At 45.5% G+C, this 13,028-nt stretch overlaps 1 protein-coding gene across 2 annotated transcripts in view; it reads left to right on the top strand.

Moving 5' to 3' along the window:
• LOC120808614 (OTU domain-containing protein 7A) overlaps nucleotides 1-13,028 on the top strand; it is a 30,019-nt gene that overhangs the window by 1,512 nt on the left and 15,479 nt on the right. For both annotated transcript variants that reach the window (XM_040161619.2, XM_078082813.1), the window contains exons 2-3: nucleotides 8,550-8,680; nucleotides 11,337-11,490. In XM_040161619.2, coding sequence (XP_040017553.2) covers nucleotides 11,406-11,490 — 85 coding nt within the window. In that variant the 5' untranslated portion in view covers nucleotides 8,550-8,680; nucleotides 11,337-11,405. The remainder of the gene's footprint in view (nucleotides 1-8,549; nucleotides 8,681-11,336; nucleotides 11,491-13,028) is intronic.

The raw sequence follows: 13,028 nt of genomic DNA, 5'->3' as shown, positions 1-13,028 counted from the left end.
TGAAAAAACAGTCAAGGTAAATCATCATGTAAACCCCTGAAAGGCACCTGGAAAGGGGGCTTAAATCTCTCGTTTCCTTTTGAAAAAATGTCCACTTCTTCATGCCGGACTCGACCAAAAGTCCTGCAGAGGACATGCAGTGAGTCAAGTCCCCATGGTAATCACAGCCCAATCACTGCACGGCTTTGAGGCCGACGTTGTTCTTCAGAAATCTCCACAGGTGGGATGGCGATGTTAAGTGTCTGCAGGCAGAGGCAGCTAGAGGCCATGCAGGAGAGCAAACGGACGTCTCCCTCTCTCTCACACACACACACAAAAGAGGAGGGAGGAGCTTTCAGGAGTCACTGCCCAGTGGTCACATGTCAGTCTGCACTTTTGGGGAAATGTGTCCCCCGAACATTCTCATATGTGTTCGTGAATAGAACACACAGAGAAGTTGTAAGCTTGTGTGGTGGAGCTCCAGTATTCCCTTACCCGCTGTGGTAAAGGCTTCAACCACCGACATGTTGTAATATCTTTTTGGTGTTTTGTGCCACCATGAGGAAATCTAAACGCCACGGTGTGAATTTCAATTTTTATATTGCAATATGATAAAATGGTTCATTATAATCGCAATGTTCAGCCCCTGAAGACACGATCGAGGTGGCTTTTATGGCTATTCTGGTAATATTATAATAAGAGGCAATTATAGCTACGATCGTGTAGCAGAGGTAGTGGCTGTTGAGGTTCCAGTACACCCGGAAGTTTTGCAATAGATGATGTTTTTGTAGAACATTTTCCAGCCAACTCCAGTTCGTTGAGTTGGCGTATCCGCAGTTTTCCATTTGCACACTTTAAACTCATGACCGATGTTGTGATACAGACTCAGACAGTGTCCCTCTCGGGCAGAAAGAGATCAAAGGGTGTGTGTTCATGTGAGACAGAGACAGTCCTTTATCCAAATGTGACACATTCAGCAACAGGAGTTGGATGTTACCATTTGCCAAGAAGAAACCCTCTCTGACAGACACGAGCCTAACTTGTGTGTGTGTCTGCACTTAATTGCATTCATGTTGCCTCGCGCCTGGTGTTTAGTCTGGGAGCAGGCTGGTTTGCTGAGACGTCTGTCGTTGTGACGTTCTCCCCAAAAGGCCCAATGTGTGCCGCCATCCCCTGACCGGCCTCCAGTCAGCGAGGGAGCCGTTTCTACAGCAAACCGTTTTTAAAGCAAACCCTTGGTGACTCGATTTAGACTCGACCAGGCCCACAGCGTAGGTCATTGACAGTCATTCACAGTCCTTCAGAAAAAGAGGTCAGGCCCATCTCTTGGAGCTTCCGTGCGTCTCCATTTTGTGTCCCTTACAGTCCGTTGCCGTTGAAGGAAATATAAAAAAAAATGTGAACGCAGGTTTGATGCCACCCTGAAAAAAGAGGAGTGCTTGTTGAGCTCGCTTTCTACGTCATTCATTTTCCTAAGTAGAGAAAAGAAACGCTGTGCTATTTGTCACTGTGCCTACTCCTTTCATCTTTCCCTTTGTCATATATAGTCATATTTTGCCGGCCTTTCTTCTGTTGACAGGACAAAGAAAATGTTTGAGATGACTCAAGAGGGTCGAGAAGAACAGTTTGTCTCACGAGGGGTTTGCAGGGGAACTTGTTTTTATGTCACCCGTTCAAATTATATTGAACTTGAATGCTGCCCTCGATCATGTGATAATAAGAATAAGGTTTGTTTTACAATTAAATAATTACTGCTTAAATCATATCAATGGACTTAAGTTATTGCAAACAGATGCCTGGTCGATTTAACAGACAGTGGAATGAAAGGCTATTGTTGTGCTACAAAGTTTATTGTAGAATATACAATTATCAATGGGCCTGATTAAAAAAAGTGGCACATCATGTAACATTTTTGGCTAGCTCATAAAACCACTGATGTGAGATATTTAGAATGTTATATATTAATTAATGAAAATCCTCTTCAAATAATGTGGACCAAGCTTTGCCAGATCAGTTCAAAATTAAACAAACCATCATCTGTTGCTTCTTAAACCCTTTGAACTATAAAAAGGAAACATATATACGTCCCTTACAATGTACCAATATTTGCCGAATCCCCTTTGCAGGAGTAGACGCATCAATCGAAGGTAGTAAATCCAAACTACTTTAATTCTTTCCCCAACAGGCCAAAATCAAAGTGTCCGACTTGGATCCATTCATCTCTCTCAATGTTAAGTGATGTATTTTTCCTCTTTGCAGGCCAAGTCCATCTTGGCCCCAAGTCATTGGAGAAAATGACACTTGTAACAAGTTCTTAGTATCTGCAATTGTTTGCAGTTTTACTTGACTCCTGATCGGCTCTGTTCAAGTGTCCTCTGACGGACACGGTGTCGAAATAACACTGTTGCATTTGGATATCTTACTGTTGTTCCCTCAGCCAAACGGATCAAAGTAAAGTGCCGGAAGCTGCGCAGTTAAGTTCAGTGTCGTGTGTAACTTCCTTCTACAGGTTTGTTCGACCACACGCGTCAGAAGTGCATTCAGTCCTGCTCTTCAGTTCAGTACAAGTGTGTGTTGATTCTGGACAGGATGAGTGCAATAATCACTTTTTAAGCATGTATTTCTTAGACAAATTAAATTCAATGATTCAATGGATGCACACAACAGTCAAAAACAAAGGCAGTCACACCTATATTGAAATTTAATTAACCACAATACTGAAATTCAGAAAGCTTCTTCCTGACCTTCAGGAGGAGACGTAGCGTGCAGCTATAGAAAGTTGTTTGTAACGGTACAAAACCTCATAACTATATTTATGAATCTACTTCTTAATGACTGCAACCTACAAGTGGCAGTACCGGTGTTGGCGTTCGTAATATCTGCTTTATCTCTTTGCTGAAGGACACCCAGTATTTGTACTTCAGTATTTGTGGTAATTGGTGACAGAGCATCACAACATTCTCCTGGTTCAGCCAGGAAGTTCTTCCCTTTTTTTTCTATTTGGGAACCTGCTTGTTTGTGGGTTTTCATGTATTGTTCTTCAGATAATAAATTGAGAACAAGGTTATGATATTTCCCCCACATATAATTCTTCTCTCAGCATTTTCAATCGAAGGTAGTAAATCCAAACTACTTTAATTCTTTCCCCAACAGGCCAAAATCAAAGTGTCCGACTTGGATCAAGGTTATGATATTTCCCCCACATATAATTCTTCTCTCAGCATTTTCTTTCTTATTGGATGGGTGGAGATAATGCAATCCTTATCTTTGGGGGTCCTCGTAGGGCTGAGTGCTCCGATGTTTGTTTTAAAAAAAATAAAAAAGCTACTGCAGTAGAGGATTTAGCCAACCCGTCGTTGTGCACTGCTTTGCAGTAAATGCTGTTTTACTGGGTTTTCTTATGGTACCAAAATGAAAATAATCAGGTTGACAAGAGAACAAGTACTGTACAGCTTCTGCTTATCCCAGCTAGTATGTATGTATGTCTCTGTGTGTGCATGGATTTAGAGGAGAAATCATCATAATCTACTAAAATAAAGCTAACCAGGCGCCATCTAAAAGCGCTCTGATAGAGCACATCGATCTGCTATCATACATATGTATTTAGGCTGAATGTAGGTCTCTGAGCTGGCGAGGCCGGGGGGGGAGAGCAGAAGATTCTGTCTGTTCAACACTAGAGAGGACGCTCTCCCTCAGCACAAACTCAAATAGGACGTGCCAGCTGGTTTCAGCTAGTCGGTCTGTTTATCTCACGTGGGATTAAAGGAGAAGTGTGCAGATAGCAAGCAATTCTTAAATGCAAGCCTCCCAGCTTCCATGCATGAAACCGCCTTTTCATTCAAAGTATTGTTAACACACCACAGCGCGCTCATTTCTGTCTGCAGAAGCCTGCTTCTTCAGGTGAAGGCTTTTGTCTCTTTCCACAGCTGGGTGCTCGTGGCATTCTGTGGAAAAGGGTCCGGTGGGGGGGGGCATTGGCTGCTGTGGTGGTTGTGGGGGGGCTGCAGGGACTGACATTTTAAAGGGTTACGATCTTGTTCTGCACGCCGCACAGACAGCTGAGCTGCAGCCTGGTTAGAACGAAAAGTCTGACTTGACTATAAGGTCACACAGAAGCATTATCCGCTTTGTTACATGGATTTATTTCGATATATATGTCGTTTTTAGATGTAAAATTGTAAAATGTATAATTTTCCATTGTGCTTCTGAACTTCTTCAGAAATAGTAAAAGGTTTTCTAGAAACCTTCATGTCCCTCAGGTACGCAGTGCTTATGCTCAGCATTAATTGAAATTTGCCTCAAATATTAATGCAATAATGCATTTAGTGCAAATTGACGACGACTCTCTCCCTCCGTGCATATGCTGGGCTGGCAGTGTGCAGCGCAGCAACGAGATGCAAAGTGACATTCTTGCTTCCTGCAGGATCTTTCTTGCAGCACGTGAGGCGCAGACGTCTGGCTTGTCTTTAAGTTTAGAGAAGGCCCTGAGGAAGGCCGGTTCTTGTGCTTGTGCACGGCTCGATTTACAGACTCTGTCTAGCGGTCAACACCACGGAGTGTTTGTCTCGCCTGGTTAGTGTTCGTCCCTCCACAGTTTTGCATTTCTCGCTGTTGGTCTCTCCATCTTCCTTGCCACTGGAAGTGGAAGTCAGCGTGGATTTCTTCACTGCAAACGAAGGCCTCCTGTATAGGCCCTGCAGGCAGGTGAAGTCACCCAGTAAATATAGAGCACTGCATAGGGAGCCTTTCGGCACACTCGCAGGAGTTGACTGGCGACAAAGGCGGCCGTGGATTGAGCTCTCAGAAATCAAAATGGCTTAATTTGATGAGCGGGTGCAGGGCGAAGCGCTCCCGCTTGAACATGTCGCGTACAATTCACTGATTGAAACACGTCATACGATCCACCGGCCCGCCCCTTTATAGCTTCTAGATGGCGGCGTATACGAACAGGTACACGCACACGTCTGCTGCCCTGAGCCAGCGGTCAGGCGCACACACACACACACAATCGCCACGAGAACAAGCTTGCCGTTGTGACTGCAGGAGGCGGAGGGACAGAGATTGAGGCTGAATGACTGACATGGAGGCTGAATAGCAAGTGGTGCTTCCGGTTTGCATTGAAATTCCCTGATTGAATCTTGTGCTGTCAAGCGAGGACTTCCAAATAGTTGAAGTGCGTGGTCCGTAGTTTGAGACATTACAGTGTCCCATTACATTCATTTTCCATGCCACTCAAGTGTGCTGTGTTATGACGCAAGCTAATGGATTGTGTTGATTATTCTGCAGCGATGCGAGGAGGAAATGATCTGTTTCCACCGCGCTCATTTGTTTCTTCAGCATACAGTTCAATTACCAGAAGTCCACCATAACGGGGATTGTTTCTGTGATTCATTTATTCAATTCCATCAATACAGCTACAACACTGTTTTGAAACGGTGTGCTTTTAGTGTTTCCATCTCGCTGTATATTAAAAAAGCAGACATTTTTCTTTTGACTATAACTGAGGTGGGTGGCTTGCTTGCACAGGCATGAGGACAAGTTCTGGATAACCCACCCAAATCTGCCTCTGTTTCGTTGATGAGGCTCTGTTATTGCTCTGAACGGAGATATTAACACCCCGACCACCAATTGGCTTAAATGCTTTCACTACAGGGACGTTTTTTTTTTTTTTTTCCCAGTTCCCTGTAACTGGACCAGACATTGTGCCTTGAAGCAAAGTTATTTTTACAGGTGGAATGTTCATTTTAAATTGACTTAAAGAATGACGTGTTGTCCTGTGGTCTCGGGCTCTTGGATGTGCTTTTATCCAGACACACCCAGAACAATCACACAGGATGAATTACATTGTAAAAAAAAAAGCAAGCGATACCACAGATGCCAGTGGCCTCACACAAGCAAAACAGCGCATCAAAAAAACATTGTGAGGTGCTTCTGTGGAAGAATGGAATTTTTCTTAACAGCATCAGTATTTCATGCTGTAGTGTACTCTGACATCTGCATGCCACATAATAATAGCTGTAAAATAGACTGAGAATATTTGCCATGCTGTTCAAATTGGTGTGCATGTATAGGATCTGCTGCTGGACCACATTCCAGTTGAGAAGGAGGTTCAGTGTCTGTACACCATGTTCACCTCCCACCTGCAGTGTATCTGCCCTGCATGTGGGCGATCATGGCTCACTATGGAGACAATTATCTCATCTACAATTCATCCTGTTACTGTAGTGTGGTTATGCATCTGTGCATTGTGGAAAAATAGCCTGTTGCACATTTGCATTTAACAGTGGGCGTTATGGAGAAGAACATCTGTATTAAATGGCAACAAAGCAATTGTGCATCAAGCATTCTCAGATTAAAGGCTCTCGGTCTTCATTGTTGAATCCTGTAGATCCACTCGCATTAAGTATTTCCACAATTTCTACTCCTCCAACTGGTGTACGGGTGGTTTTAAAAGGAAATCTTCCAATAGTGTTCTAAGTAAAAATAGGAAGGCGTGGGTGGGGAGTTGTTATACTGAATTAGCATGCATCGCGTTGGGTGGTTTCGCATACAATCATTTGTGCAGCAGAGTCCACAACACCTGTGTTTTGTAGACTTTTTTTTAATTTTTATTGCTGCCCAAGTTCACGACAGATCGTTGCGAGAAGGTTAATTAAATGTAAACACCCGGCAGCAGAATTCACAGAGGTGGCTTCATTCGTCTTGTGGTGGTGGAAAGGCGTGATAGATGGGTGCTAATGGTTGATTTAGTAAAGTGGTAATAGTTGTGTACACAAAACAAAGATCCTACATTTTAAATGTCCAACCATCAGCAATGTACGGCTCTGAGCAGGACGCATGCGACGGCTCCACGGGGGACTCGTTGATTACAGTAGGCCCAGCTTTCATGCTTGCATCCATATTACAGCTGTTGTTTGTGGGGGGGAAAATGTATTTGAGATGAGACGTATTAAGTGGGTGTTTCATTCATGACCTCTCACAGTCTAGAGGACAATTCAATGGACCAGGTGCCAGTAAGGCCATTAAGAAACAATTCCTTTTGTCTGTCTTGTACTGTCTACAAACGGGCCCTTGTATGCGTTTGGAGTGGACCATACACACAAGCAGTGTGTTTTTAGTGCTGCTGTGAATAAAGTCAGGAGACTGAACAACTTTGCTCTTCCAAGTTGCTAATACGCCCGATATTGTAATGCTGCTCAATTGTAATTGAGCAGCATTACAGTAAAAAATGTCAAGTGTGTAAATTTGCAGAGGAATAGGAGATGAAAATGTACTGTAACCCAAAAGTGTTTCTGCAATAGCCCGTGTCAGTGGAATATAATTATGCTTGTGAATGATTATTAGTTTAATCTAAAGCATTGATTGATATTTTGCGGATGTCTCGCATGTGGAAGAGTCTTCGAGAAATACAATGAACTAAAATGTCTACTTGGCGTGTCTACCATAATTATAACTTTTAAGCTTGCATGGGCCTTTCATTTACAACCTTTTTTCATTTCAAGTAATCCGACTTTTTCTCCAGAACACCAGCAAGTTCTGATCGTGCTGTTCAGCCATGCTACTTAAATTTGTAATAGGCATCACCACTACGTCGGCCTAGCAGCAACGCTTAAACTAGTGATGGTTGTTTGCTTTATAAAACGCATCAATGAGAATGCATCAAATTTACACACATTTGTGTGTGTGTACATTTGTTCAGTTTGCTGTCATTTTGAAGTGAGGGACCGCTCCGATCTCAAAGGTAACTCGTACTGCCGTGATAGATTGCACGAGTTAACGGAGGACACATACAGTACATGAACATTTTTTTTTTTTTTACTGCTGGTGTGAATTATGCATGGCGCTGAAGGATATTTCAGTCCCACTTAGGAGGGCTTCGACGCCGACTCCTCAGCCGGGCTGAGAAAGGCCGAAGGGAGGCGGCGCCAGCGGTGGAGCTTCGCCTCTCACAAGCTGACACTCTCATCTCTCCGCCCGCTGCGTCGTGCGCGATCATCACCATCATCAGCGTGTTTCTCGCGACCACCATCGGGGGGGTAAAAAGCAGAGCTCGCGAGCGCTTTTCGGCTGGCGCTGCTTTCTTTTCCTTCACCGCGTCAGTGTCCCACAAACCTCTGCATCTCTGTTTGAGAAGCTGAGAACGTGATTACGCCTTGAGGAGGTGCGGCCTCGGAGGAAGTGGTGCTGCGGCATCAACGCCAGGCTGTTTAAGGAAATGCTTATGAAGAAGGCCTTTAGGCAGCTTTTACGGGGCTGTTGACTGCTGCAGTTCCGCACATCACAAGGCAGATTTAAACAAGCATGACATGATGTCATTCTGCATTGTAGTAAATAGGTCGATGATCAAACATTGCCTGTTCGAGTGCTCTACTCGTGAATAGTCAGTCAACCGAGTAGTTTCTAAATGGCATATGATGAAAGTAACAGCTCCAGGGGTGATTTGGGATTTGCATATTAACACACACACACACACACACACGTGTGTGTGTCAAATAGAGCTCAGTCGATCAGAACTCGGGGCCATAACTTTCAGTGTGATAACTCTCAATGTGTATGTGTGTGTGTTTCAGGGTCCTCTGCCTCGCCGCTGTCTTCCTGTCCCGCGCTGCGCCTTGGAGCCATGGACTAGCGCTGCGTCTGGTCCTGACAGTCCCACGGGCAGCAGATGGCTTTTCAACAACCCTCAGCAAAAACACAGAACGTACGTGTCATCACCGGCAGACCGAGGTTCAGTCACAGTGCTGCGCGTTGTCACAGACAGCTGCTAAATAACACAATGAATGAGGATGGAGGTATTTGATACGGTTTTGTTTAACAACAAACGAAAAGACCAAAAAAAGAATGACTTCATCCTTTTATCGTGGGCTGTCTCTGTGTGAAATGATTTATTTATACATCTGTGACTGCTGCACTTGGTAACGTGTTCCTTTTTATTATATGGAACAGTCTTCCGTTGGAAATTATATAACTTCAAGTATTATCAGGGAAGTACACTGAAGGTTTATCAGAAATGACCGTGATAGTTACGCAGGCAAACATCCCATGTGATTTCAACCACATTATGCCGTTTCATATGTCATCTTTTATAAACTTTAACAAATGTTTTTTTTTTTAAAGTGCAGTTGCCAAATAAATGTGGTCCACTCGAGTACCATACAAGGAGTACTACACAAAGTACCTGTGTACTTGAGGAAAAAGGAGGTGGTTAAATTTCACCAACGCACCTGGAGCCACGAATACTCTCAACTAGCTCACCAAATGTGCTCACCAAATGTGTCTTAATCCACTGTTTACTCCTGCTTTTTCAGACAAGCCCAGTTGTTTCAGAGAATGATGTTGCCTTTTTTATAAAATATAAATTATTGCCATCTAAATGATTGAGCCGATTTTTGGAATGATTTACATCCGATTGCAGCATGTTGGCTTTGGACCGAGAGTCACGGCTGAGGCTGAAGTTTATTACACGGACTAACGCATTGTTGCTTCTGGTCTTTTCACGCCGTTTGCTAAGAATAACAAAAATATGAGACATTTTTTACTAGTTTGCTTTTGGCAGCCGACTGCACGGTGCTCGTGACACATGCAAATTGCCATCATGCTTAAAAGGAAGCTTTACGTCAGATAGAAGAACAAGCAGTAGGGTGTTTCTGAGTCATATGCCTCCCACAGGGAAAGCAATTTTAATTAGCTGTCCTTAAGATAAAGAAAAGGTTATGACTTATAATATTCAGCTGTTCCTGTGACTCGCCTCCCGCCACTACACTTAAGTCCCTGCAAATCAATAGTGTGATTCTCACCTCATGAGCAGCTTATTATTCTTTACTGAGGTACCGGTTGACCTTTTAGAGTGTAATTATGTGCACATATGTTGTCTCTTTATCTCCTGACATTCCTTTTAGAAGTGTCTAAAATGCTCTTATCATAAACATTTCAGTTGATTTGTAGCGAAGAAGTGTCCATAAAGAGAAAACCATCTTCTCCTCCAGCCACACATTAGAGCAGTAAGGCCGAGATCCTCCTTGTGGCAGTGGCAAGTGGGTGGCAACTTTGTGACAGGCAGCGGCAATCGCCAGTAAATCAGTCGGCGTCACAACGGCACGCTGGGTGGGAGGAGCCAATTTTCCCCAGAAACAACTGTTATTTGTATGACAGGTCAGCTGCTGTAAATATTTTATTTTATTTAATTTTATTTGAGACACGTGAGCCCCCGTCTTCTTATTACAGAGGCTAATTTTAGGTTTGGACCGGCGGGTTCCGTGTAGGGGGTGGGGCTCTCAAGTTTGATGCCACCCACTTGCCACTGCCACAAGGAGGATCTCGCTGTCACTCCATTAGAGGTCACCTTTGATCTGATAACAGAATCTCATGATCAATGACAAACCTTCGGTTGTGACCGCTCCAGCAGATGCCATGCAAGGCAGCCGGCTGAAAGTACGTCAGCCCAACTATGCTCTGACTCATCAATGATGCGTATGATAACGACTAAAGTTGCCGGTAATAATGAAGCGGTGCTTTTAAAATTTCCCGTCCCGCGGCGGCGGAGTGGTAGCTGGAGCTGTGCTCAGCCATGTGGGCCGAGTACCAGAACGTCAACATGCACGCTCTCCCTCCGCTGGAGGTCAACACCGCCAGCAGCCGGCGACCCTCCGGTCCGCTCGCGCGGCGGGGCCTGGCGCCCGTGGGTGTCGTCACTGACGGGCGCTCTGAACGCCGTTCCTCACCCACGCGGCCACCAGATGGAATGACCGCTATGCCTGGACGCGTTGGTCCCACGGGGGCCCGAGGGCGGCAACGCTTGTGCATCTCAGAAGTGGCATTTAGGATCTAACAAAGGGACGCTTGTTGATCATTAGAGCCCTGGTGTCGACCTGTTCTCTGGCTACGGTCACACCAAATAACATCACGCTGAGTGGTCGCTCAGCTCCCCAAACCGTTGCTAGGCGTCGGCCCTCGCTATCCAGCTCGCGTGGTTTGAGGTACCCGCTCAGACCACGAAAAAGCCCCGTGAGGCACCCAGAGGCAGGAAGAGGGTTTGTGTTGTTTTGAGTCGTGGGCGGTGGGCCAGAAGCTTCGGAGATAGGCAGGTGTGTCCGGATCTCTGGTCGTACTGTTGATGTTACACGGTGCTGTTGGATATTGTGTTATGACTGTTAGCGAGAGCTGGGTGGAGTCCTGGTGGAGCAAAGCGCTGCACTTCCAGCTCAAAGCATTAGACATCCGTACGAGCGGGCCCAGACAGCCGGCTGGGATAAGAATAAGTGAGACGGGGGGGGCCCGGTCTCTGTTTTGTGGCGGGTTTTTAAAAGTGTGGTTGGAATGGATTTACTGCAAAATGGTGTCTTTTTTTTTTCTTCCAGATGACAACGTGAAGGCTGGCGTCCACCAAGGCCACCGCTGCACCCTGGGCAGCGCACACGCATGATCACATGACTCTGGACATGGACGCGGTCCTGTCAGACTTTGTTCGGTCCACGGGGGCAGAACCGGGTCTGGCAAGAGACCTGCTGGAAGGTAAGAGACTCAAAGTGTCCTTCGAGATCTGAGGCCGGCGAGGTATTAATAGTTGGGTTTTGGGTGTTGATCAGCTGCTCCCCGTTGGGCCGCGGTTGCACTCAAGCGAGCGGAGGAGAGAGGGAGGAACTGAAGAGGACAGGAAATGAGGGGAAAGGAAACCGAGGAGGGGAGGGGTGGAGCGGGGCCTGTAACAGTGAGCCCGGCCTGCTGATTTAGAGGCCTGTGTGACGGTTTTACGAGTGCGCTCCCCAGGGAGAGCTTTGTGCCCATTCATTGGAACTCATTGAGGAGCAGAGTGCTACTGGCACTTGTATAACTTACCTACAGGGCCACTTTGGGGGGGGGGGGGGGGGGGGGCAGGGGTGAAAAAGTGCACACGGCAACAGAAAGCCGGTTGATGGTCAGTTTAATTGGCTTTCTCGAGACGGTCAAGTGAGGTTTGTGGTTTTATTTCCACTTTTTGTGGCAACTTCAGTCTCGGATGGTTTTCGCATTGCACTCGAGCCTCTGGTCAAACTGTAGAAGAGAAATGCGGAAATCCAGTTGTGTCTACTTTACAGGAATAAAAGCATGCTCCACACAAATCAGACCTCCATTAGGGGATGAAATCCTGCGTGTCCTAGAATGTATTTATTTGTCGTCTCTGCGTGTTTATTATGCAGCTGGCGTCTGGTCTGATAAAAGAATTAAAGTGTTGGTGGCTGTCTGTCGATCCCACCCCTTCAGTCATTTTTTTTTTATTCTGCTTTGGCACGACGCCACAGGGACACTAACAAGACACCAAACAAGACACTCTCAGACGACTGGATGTCCTATTTCAGTATCACGCCTGCTGCTTCTCTCTGGTGTTGGCTCCGTTCTCCAGACCTGCATCAATCAGCTGTGACCCCGGGTCTGAGTCTGGATGCTGTGACGAGCAGCAATGACAGCACATCATGTGGTGCTTCCCCCTAGAGGCTGGTTTATGTACTGGGGAGGAAAAAGGGTTAAGAAACTAATTTAGGATTTTTTTTTTTACTAAGAAACCGGATGGTTAGTAAAGCTTGCTCATAAAGATCAACATCAATTTCCCACAAGTCCGCCAATGGATCTGGTTTAATTGAAAGTAATTTACTGAAAAGAAAGGAGTTTTGTAAAGCTGCTGTAGATAGATAGAGATGCTCATACTGCGGACAAATTGTTCCTTTTGCTGAGGACAGCCATTCATAATGGGGGAGCTGAAACAACGTTGACCATGCCACCGTACCAGTAGACTAATGTAGAAGCATTTAAAGAACATGCATTAGGTGCTGAGTGCACCTTCAATTGTGTTCCTGTATCGGTGCAGCTCAATAAGGTGGAACCAGTTTTGCATTGATCGTGGGGAGAGACGGGGGTTCAGTGGTGCCAGGTTTCTCCTTAAGACTGCCCAGAATCGTCTAGTCTGGAAGAAAGGAAGGAGACAACTTCCTGCAGGTCTCTTACGAGGCGACTCCATTAATGCTTCAACATGCTCAGTTACATGCTGAGTTTTTTGCATTTGTGGGCAGTGATGA

The sequence above is a fragment of the Gasterosteus aculeatus genome, chromosome X (assembly GCF_964276395.1).
Source record: "Gasterosteus aculeatus chromosome X, fGasAcu3.hap1.1, whole genome shotgun sequence".
In the NCBI taxonomy this organism is placed as follows: domain Eukaryota; kingdom Metazoa; phylum Chordata; class Actinopteri; order Perciformes; family Gasterosteidae; genus Gasterosteus; species Gasterosteus aculeatus.
This window is presented reverse-complemented; position numbering and strand designations above follow the sequence as displayed.